Source organism: Phacochoerus africanus, chromosome 2 (genome assembly GCF_016906955.1).
Source record: "Phacochoerus africanus isolate WHEZ1 chromosome 2, ROS_Pafr_v1, whole genome shotgun sequence".
NCBI classification, from domain to species: domain Eukaryota; kingdom Metazoa; phylum Chordata; class Mammalia; order Artiodactyla; family Suidae; genus Phacochoerus; species Phacochoerus africanus.
Genome location: NC_062545.1, coordinates 203,577,284 through 203,587,015, shown reverse-complemented (window position 1 = coordinate 203,587,015; position 9,732 = coordinate 203,577,284). Strand labels below are relative to the sequence as shown.

General features: G+C 40.7%; 2 protein-coding genes across 2 annotated transcripts; both read left to right on the top strand.

Moving 5' to 3' along the window:
* Positions 1 to 152: 152 nt before the first annotated feature.
* LOC125119961 (interferon alpha-1-like) lies at positions 153 to 820 on the top strand. Its single transcript, XM_047767568.1, has one exon. It carries the CDS (start codon positions 197 to 199, stop codon positions 764 to 766), a length of 570 nt encoding a protein of 189 aa, XP_047623524.1. The 5' UTR covers positions 153 to 196; the 3' UTR covers positions 767 to 820.
* A 7,624-nt stretch (positions 821 to 8,444) lies between these two features.
* LOC125120807 (interferon alpha-16-like) lies at positions 8,445 to 9,076 on the top strand. Its single transcript, XM_047769225.1, has one exon. The coding sequence runs from the start codon at positions 8,519 to 8,521 to the stop codon at positions 9,074 to 9,076; it is 558 nt and encodes a 185-aa protein (XP_047625181.1). The 5' UTR covers positions 8,445 to 8,518.
* Positions 9,077 to 9,732: the final 656 nt, after the last annotated feature.

The window sequence follows — 9,732 nt, the reverse complement described above, 5'->3', positions numbered from 1 at the left end:
GTTGCCCTAACCCATTTGGAGAGTGCAAGTGAAAAGCAGAAACAGAAGTGGAAAGTAAGAGGGAACATTCAGAAAATGGAAACGAATGTGTTCCTATTTAAGACACAGGCCTGAGGGAAGGTCTTCAGACATCCTAGAGAGCAGGGTCACAGAGTCACCCACCTCAGCCAGGACAGCAGCATCTGCAAGGTCCCCAATGGCCCCATCCTCAACTCTCCTCACGGCCCTGGTGCTGCTCAGCTGCAATGCCATGTGCTCTCTGGGCTGTGACCTGCCTCAGACCCACAGCCTGGCTCACACCAGGGCCCTGAGGCTCCTGGCACAAATGAGGAGAATCTCTCCCTTCTCCTGCCTGGACCACAGAAGGGACTTTGGATCCCCTCATGAGGCTTTTGGGGGCAACCAGGTCCAGAAGGCTCAAGCCATGGCTCTGGTGCATGAGATGCTCCAGCAGACCTTCCAGCTCTTCAGCACAGAGGGCTCGGCTGCTGCCTGGGATGAGAGCCTCCTGCACCAGCTCTGCACTGGACTGGATCAGCAGCTCAGGGACCTGGAAGCCTGTGTCATGCAGGAGGTGGGGCTGGAAGGGACCCCCCTGCTGGAGGAGGACTCCATCCTGGCTGTGAGGAAATACTTCCACAGACTCACCCTCTATCTGCAAGAGAAGAGCTACAGCCCCTGTGCCTGGGAGATCGTCAGGGCAGAAGTCATGAGAGCCTTCTCTTCCTCCAGAAACCTGGAAGACAGACTCAGGAAGAAGGAGTGACAGACACCTGGTTCATCTCGGAAATGCTTCTCACTGACTAACAAGCCCACACTTCCTCCTGTGCTGCCATGTCACGGCCTCTCATTTCTGTATCATCCTGCCATGAAGGTGACTCAATCTGTCAAAGGTTTTCAGGAGTGTTAACAACATCTTGATCTACTCTATAGGCACTGGTTCTTTACAGATGCCCTTGCTACTCTACGTATTTATCTATTTAAATATTTATTTATCTAAAGATTTATATGGACTCATCCTTATAGATGCCCTTGCTGCCTATTTATTTTTCTATTTAAATACTTATTTATTTACCTATATATATTATTTAAATTATTTTGGTTCATAAAGTATTATGTGTACTTTTATATTATTGGTAATAGAAAAATTATGTACTTTGTATTTATTAATTTTTGTTGATTAAATTTTTACTATAGAAAACTTCTTGTGTTTGCTTTTTCTTTAACAAAGAAACAATAAGACTACATGTGTAAGCTACCTAACACTGGTTGGTATAACTCATCCACCCAGTATAAATAGACTCTCCTTAGAAGTTAAAGTAGACTTCCTGTAAGTCAGGTTGTATGTTATCCTCAAGACACAGAAGTGAACATAATAAATCCAACTCTGCTTTTTTCTATCTTTGATTTTTTTCAAGGAAATAAACAAAAAAGTTTTTTGTTTATTAATAATTAATAATTATTATTTATTATTAATAATAATAAATATTTATTAATAATTAATAATATTAATTATTTTTAAATGATACTAATTAGAATTAGACATGAATATCAATTATGCTTAATGCTATAATGAGAAGGGAGGAAACAGAATTTCATCACCAAAAAGGGACCAAGCCATGTGATGATATAAAAATAAAACTATTAGGTATTATCTATAGTTAACTTGTACACATTTGAGTGTATACATCTACTGGAAAATTTAGAAGCAATTTCATGAGCTGTAAAACATGGGGCAGAAGAAGGGATCAAATGGGAAGAGAGTTCAGCCCAAGAAAAGGGCTTAAATTTGAGTCCTATGACCTTAACCTTAAAAGGGAGGGGATGCCACAAAGGAAATAGGGGGGATGGCCATATGTTAACAGGACAAGAAAGAAGAGTGAGGAGACCATGACTGAAAGACTGAAGCTGCTTAGAAGACTCCATGCACTCGTGAAAATGTATGTGGAAAGCACCCACTACACTGCAATGGTAGATGGAACTGGTAGCCTTAGTGAGAGCTTGTTCCATGGAATTAATCAGCAGAATCCATAGTGGGGAAAGTGGAAGGGTGATAAGGTAAAGACAATATTTATAGAAAATAGGATTGAGACATTTGCCATCTAAATCAGAGGACAGATACAGGGTGGGACCTAGAATAGAATGTGGATAATTTTGTTCTCTGCATTGTTTTCATTTTTGACATGTGTTTGCTTCTGAAGAGAGTTCATGGATTTGATGAATTGATAACTCATATTGATGTTTAAATTTGACTTACTTAAATCATGACATGTTTAATTGCTTACAATAATAATTTATCATTATTTTGATTAATATGGTGTTGAATGTTCGTAAGCTGCTCTGTGCTTGAAACCATCCGCCACATGGGAGACAGATGGACCTGACCTCAGTGAGAGCTGATAGAGGATGATAGGAGTTGACACGAACTCCCACTGGCAGTTCTTCACTTGGGGAGTCACTTCACTACTTTCACTCTCAGCATAGTCAGATGTGTATTTGTTTTCCTTTTGCCTCAGTGCATCCAAATGCAATGGCAGCTTTCTAAGAAAGTTGAATGGAAAGGGAAAATAAAGGTTCATTCAATATATTAAGGAAAATAAAGTATAGGCCCTTTATGTTCCATTTTTATGTTCCTATTAAACTACTAACCTCAAGATGATAAAGTTATTCAGAAATAGCAAGAGAAACTTTGCCCAGAAAATACCAAATGAAAGCATAAAATAACATAAAGTCTGTGAAATCAGGAAAGCAAAGAAGGGCTAATTTTATCTAGCATCATATGTTGTTCATCTTCACTGTGAGATGGAAAATGGTGAACCAAGAGGCTCAGGAGAAATGTACTGAATTGTACAGTGATGCTTAGAAATTACTGCCATGTGAGGATCTGATGGGAGGTCAGTGGAGGTTTCTGATGTGAGATCTGATAAAAATCTAACAATTCTTTGTTAATAATTATTTTGTATAATTATTAGAACTCTGTGCTCACGATACAATAATGAAAAAGATGCAGGCCTTTCTCCTATGGTGGGTACTTACCAAACAGTTCTAAGGAGGCCATTTTCAAGAAGACCAATCTAGAAAGTTAAGGCAGCTTGGTTGACATACAGAATAAAAAGAAGAAACAGAGCCCATGACCAGAGCAAAAACAGTCAAAGCTAGCAAGGTAAATGTAAATGCTCATCCTAAAGGCCAATTTACCACAATTCCGTTTACTCTGTACAAAATGTTCAACGTTCAGTGGAAACTTACCATACTAACAGGTGAAAAATACATTTGAATGGACAGAGCAGGGAGTTCCCATTGTGGCTCAGTGGGTTATGAACCTGACTAGTATCCATGAGGATGTGGATTGATCCCTGGCCTGGCTCAGTGGGTTAAGGATCCGGAGTTGCCCTGAACTGTGGTGTAGGTAGAAGATGCACTTGGATCTGGCCTTGCTGTGGCTGTTGAGTAAGCCAAAGCTGCAGCTTGGATTCAACTCCTGGCCTGGGTGGATTAGACTTCCATTATCCACAGGTGCAGCCCAAAAAGAGCAAGTATCAGTAGACTCAGACAGAGTAGAGAGTTATGAATTAACAGACCAGGAGCTTAAAATAATAGTGATTAATAAGTAAAGCGTTCTAAAGCATTCATTTATTTATTCATCTACTTCATCTCAGTCATAACATGCATGCCATTTAAAATTCTTTTGTTCATGCAACATTATGTTTAAACTTATAATGTGTTCAAATCTAACAAAGTATTTTTATCATTATTTTTTATCATATTTTTTTCTTGTTTCATTTATCCAACTCTTCCCCAAAATACATCTTGGTGTTGTTTATTCTTACAAAAAGAAATAGCTAAAATTTACCATTCATAGTAAAAATTTGATGATGAATTGTACTCGTCATTCAATTCTTTGAGCTAATTCAAATTGTACTCATTATTCATTTCCTTGAGTTCTTGATTATAATTTAGAACTTCATATTCCTACATTAGATATGTGATAGTTCTGAGAACACAGAGGTGAAAAAAGCAAATGCCAAATATCTTCTTTTGGAGCCTTTACTTTGGAAGAGAAAGATATACAAAAGCAATAATTATGCTAAACTATTTCACATGTTACCCCCCATTACAATGAGAGAAGGAGGCAAAGTGATTCTCTCATCAGAATCTTGAATGACACATCTCAAGATGGGGAGAAAGCAGATGTGCTATAGAAAGTGCCCAAGAAACATCTAAAGACAGATTTCCCATTGGTAGATGCATATGTGAATCTAGAATCTGCAACAATGAACATCCTGGAGATATTAATTTGCAATTGTTTGTTGCATTATTTGGAAATCAAGACATGGTAAGCAATGTCCTTTCTTACCAGTAGGATGTAGAATGAAAAGATGACCTAAAAGCTTCTGAGGACCTTGAACTTTTAAGCCTGAGACAGGAAAGGTGAGCCTGCAAAGGGCACAGAGATGGAGTAATCAGTGCAGTTAGGAGTCAACCAGGGAAGACCAACTTTCAAAAAGCACTGAAAAAGAAAACAAAGGGCTGGAGAATTGCATGAGATGAAACTTAATTATTGACATGTGATAAAGGATCCACATTGCATCTACAGTCTGCCAGGACACACGTGTGATCCTGCGGGACCACTTAACTTCCCTGAGCCCCAGCTTCCTCAAATATAAAGTAAGCAAAATGATTCCTAGAGTTGTTGTGACGAGTAGACAATCTAGAATATTCAAGAGCTCTTAGAGTATCACCCACTGAGAAATAGCTAAATAGGTAGTGGCTATTTTCTTGTTTTCAGAGAAATATAAAGGGAAATAATGAATTCTCCTACCCCTCTCTGTAACTGACTGCAAAACACCGACAGTCGGCAAAACAGAATTGGAAAACAGTGTCTCATCAATGATATGCAATTATATACAAAATATAATAAATATATATATGGTACATATGCATATAAACAGATACTATAAAATAATACTGCAATGTAATAAAGCATATATCTATGTGTTGATTCTGACACCTGGCACACTGCCCTCTCCCTCTCTGCTTTTCTGGATCCCATTCTTTCACTCCATCACCACAATCCTTTTCTTCAGGTAGGAAATCCTCATCCACTCTGCATTAAGCTGTACTGCCCATTCATACAGCTGTTTCCTTTCCCATTAGGGTTTATGGCTGCCAATACCTTCCACCAACTGCAAACAGAAGTTGAGTGAAATTCTAGGTTTGTGAGAAAACCCCAGATGAATATCCCGGACTCACCATTGACAACAGAAGGTCCAGTCTGGGCTGGAGGTGAGAGGCAGACTTGTCCTCTTTGGGAATGACAAGAGCAGGCTGACCTGAAGAGGTCTTGTCCACTGAACAAACAATGGACAACATGAGAGCTTGGAGTTCGGTTATTTGGGAGGACTTTCTGAGGACAGCCTCTCTGACAGCTCTAAGGAACTGCTCCAGGGGGCTGTGGGGTTGGGGGGAGGTCAGTATATATACGATTTTGGTAAATGATGAACCCACCATCAAAGACACTCTTGGTAGAAGGTTGCTGATCATCACGAGCAGCAGATGTCTTTGTTCATGACTTTACTGCTTTTCAGGTATAAGAAGCAAGAAACTGGCTTCACAAAATTTTCTCCTGAAATGATCTACTATCTGAAGGCCTGCACTGTCAGTTTTCCCAGAGCACAGAGTGCCTCCTTCCTGATCCCCACCCTGACCTCCTTTCAGGGTGTAGGAGAGTTCAGTGACTTCATTCCTGTGGAACCAGGTGGAGAGTGACACCTAAGTTGTCATCCCGAAGGAGAAACATCAGAGCTCATATGGTAGAACCTGATAGGGTTTTTTTTGTTGTTGTTGCTAAAATCACACAAATAAAATGTTTAAAAAAAAGATCCTAGGGATCTGCGTTGGAGGGTTAATAAACTTATTTTACTATGTATCACTAAAGAAATAAGTCATAAAGTCTTCCTTATTTTTTGAATTGGCAGAAACATCTACTCTCTTCTAACTATTTAATACAGATTTTGTCTATTTTTCATTACGACATAAAGTCACTTCAGCTGACTCAGACCCCACAGCCTGTTGCCCTACAAAGCAACACATAGCTACCTCTGGCATCTGAAGCACAAGTAAGCATCTTTTGTCATCACATGCTCTTCCCTCTGATTATTTCCTTCATTCCTAAAGATGCTGTTCTTTCCCAGCTTTCACTTTCTTTAATGGGTTCCTCCAGACAAATCATTGTAAAGCTCCTCACTCAGGTTTGCCCCTGTATACTAGGTACGTCTGTCCTGTATAAGTGAATGTGATCCAAATAGGGTTAATGAGAGAATTGAGTTAATATTAACGAAAAACCTTACAAAATGGCTAGTCTACTTGCATGATAAGCAAGCGATAATATTCAGTTATTACTCCTTAATATCGTGATTACTATTATCCAGATTAAAATCAGGATTTTCTGAAATCTACTAATTTCCTTCCCTGGTTTTTTTTTTTTTGGTTTTTTTTGTTTGTTTGTTTGTTTGTTTTTGGTAGGGCTGCAACTGTGACATATGGAAGTTCCTAGGCTAGGGGTCAAATCTGAGCTACAGCTGCTGGCCTGTGCCACAGGTGCAGCAGCTCGGGAGCTGCATCTGTGAACTACACCACAGCTCATGGCAACTAGGGATCCTTAACCCAGGACAGGGATAGAACCGGCGTCCTCATGGTTACTAGTCGGGTTTGAAACCACTGAGCCCAAGGGGAACTCCCTAATTCCCTTCCTTATAATTGCCTGAGTGGATTTATCAACTAGACAGATGCTCAACAAGGCTGATCTCCAAGATCCTGCCAGAGAGGGTTAGCAACTGAGGTCCTGATTTCTAGTCTCTCTTTCTCTTTCTCTCTTTTTTCTTTTTGTGGCCCCACCTGTGGGGTTCCCAGACTAGGGGTTGAATCAGAACTATAGCTACCAGCCTCCACCTCAGCCATAGCAACACGGGATCTGAGCCGCATCTGCCACCTAAGCCACAGGTTACAGCAACGTCCAGTCCTTAACCCACTGAGCAAGGCCAGGGATCAACTTGCATACTATCACACGCTCTGTCAGATTTTTAACCCACTGGGCCACAATAGGAACCCTTCTCTTGCCAGTCCCTGAGAGTCTTACAAAGGAAGCCTTCAAGATACTATTAAACTTTGGCACATTCCATTTCGTCTATAAATTTTTTTACCAAAAAATAAAAAAGTCTGACCTGGTAAATATCTTTAACTGCTTCTATGGGTCACTAACTCTTCTTTTAACAATCTAGTCAAGTTAAGGTTCTGTGAAAGGAGTTTCAGGAACCCGAGTTGAGTAAAATTATTTTAGACTGTCACCGAGTCAAGAGAAATTATCAAACACAGTAATGCTCTCAATTAAAAACAAGTAAAGAGATAATTCTGAAAATAGTAGGGTTTGCTTCCATAAAGCCAGGAAGGAAAAATTAAATTGTGCTTTTAGTATACAGAAAGTAAAATTTAAACAATGCTTCATAAAAATACCGTTATTTTCTTTGTTTATATTTATTATTTTCAAAAACTATTTTCATTAAAAAAAAAAAAATTTGCGCTATGCCTTTGGCACTAGTAAGTTCCCAGGCCAGGGATCCAACTGTGCCGCAGCAGCAACCCTGAATCCCAGCAGTGACAATGCTGGATCCTTAACCACTAGTGTACCACGGAACTTGCCATAAAACTATTTCAAAAGTAGAAAACATTTAAACATATTTAATGTAAAATAAATATAAAGATTAATTTTAATAATTTAATATATAAACAAAATGCTGTGGGTTTTTAAACCTTCCTCCTTTTCAGTTCTTCAATACTTTCACCAGCACTTTAACGCTGTATCCTTAAAGACAACAGGAAAGTGACAGACTTCCAGGGACACCAGCTTCCCCGCCTAGACCGGGGTGGTGGCCCAGCTCCAACTCACCCCCAGGGCGTCCCCAACACCCCAGTGCCCCCATCGCCGCGCGTCCCCTTTCTCTGAGCTGCTCCTGCATCGCGCCAGAAAGGAGTCCTAATCTGTAAAATCGGCTACAATTCACTCCGATTCTGAACCTCAGACCCCCACAGGAAACGGATTCTTTCCTAAAAATGGCCTCGCTAAAGTGTCTAGGAGAAAATAACACACCAAACTCAGGGGCAAGTCCAGAAAATGCACGCTTCCATTCTCCCTACCGGAGAAAAGTGTCGCTGGCAGGACCGCGACAAGGCTCCCTCCTCAGCACTCAGCACCACGAAAACGAAGTTTTTTCCTCACTATTAAATCACCACAAAATTGCTCAGCGACTTGGGGACGCTCCTTCTCTCCTGCTGCCAGGGACGCTGAAACCACACCTGGCAAGTCTGCCTGTCCAAAACCCGATAAAAAGGCTTCCTGCGTCCTCTTGCGGCCACCTAAAGAACACTCCGCCCGAAGTTCAGGGAAGGAACATTTGTGCTAACTGTTGAGCGGTGCCCGCTCGCCTCCTGGTGGCCGTCCGAAGAATCATTGAAATTCTCAATGGCCCAGATCTACTTGCTAGTGGCAGGAGTGATGCTCTGCTCCACTCCTGCTTGCTCTCTTGGCCAGAACTTGTCTGGGACCCCTAGCCAAGAAAATAGGGAAATCTCCACATATTTGTGGTGGATGAAAAGGATCCCCTCTCAGTTGTGTCTAAAGGAAAGAACTGATTTCAAATTTCCCTGGAAACGAGACAATAACACCCCAATCCAGATGACTCAAGGCACCTGTTACCACCATCTGATACTCCAGCAGATCAGCAACCTCTTCAACACAGAGGAGAGCCGAGCTGCGTGGAACAACACCCTCCTTGATCAACTGCTCTCTAGGCTTGATCACAGCCTGGAACAACTGTGGAAGCAAATGGACAAAGACAATCTGGCTTGTCCCTACTGGGAAACTGCTGTCCGGAAATATTTCCAAGGCATCCATCGCTATCTGAAAGGAAAGGAATATAGCCTCTGTGCCTGGGAGGTTGTCAGGGTCAAAATTGGAGAGTGTTTCCCTCATGTAACAATCCTCAAAGAGATGTCAAAAGAGAAAAAAGTCACACTGTGACACTCCCTAATGAGTCATACGATTGCTTGTTTTAGCCTCCAAGCAACCCCGACTCATATTTCCACAAATGCTGACAACTATTTGACCCGAAAATCATGAATTAACAAACATATTTAAAGAGACGAATATGATCTGTTTCCCTAGATAACTATTTTATTTAATCTTAAATCTGATTAGCATATGGGGGCATTTGCTGTTCCTATGTGTGATGTTTATTTTAATGGAAAGGTTATTAGAATAGTCTGTTGTTAAAGACATTTGTTAGTTAACTTAATGCTACCTTCCTCAACAGGTAACAGAAAACTGTCAGGATTCTGATCATAACACATATCTTTATCTTTCCTTTGCATCAGAGCACAATGCTGGCATTACTGATCAGATGACTTTTCTAGTTGGCTCTTTTCCAAACAGTGATTCAGTGACATAGGTACCCTCCGTTGCGTGGCTTTGGCATATTCAGCATACGACTCAAATTTGTCTGTAGTAGTTCAGTCTATTCCAGTCTGTGGTAAATGGTAAAAGTATGGTGGATCACATGGGATGTTTCCAAGGGACAAGCAGTACAGGGCAATATCACTTCTACTCACATTAGCTGGTCTGAATTGATGCTCATGGGAATCCAAGTGCAAAGAAGTTGGGAAATTATTTATGACAAA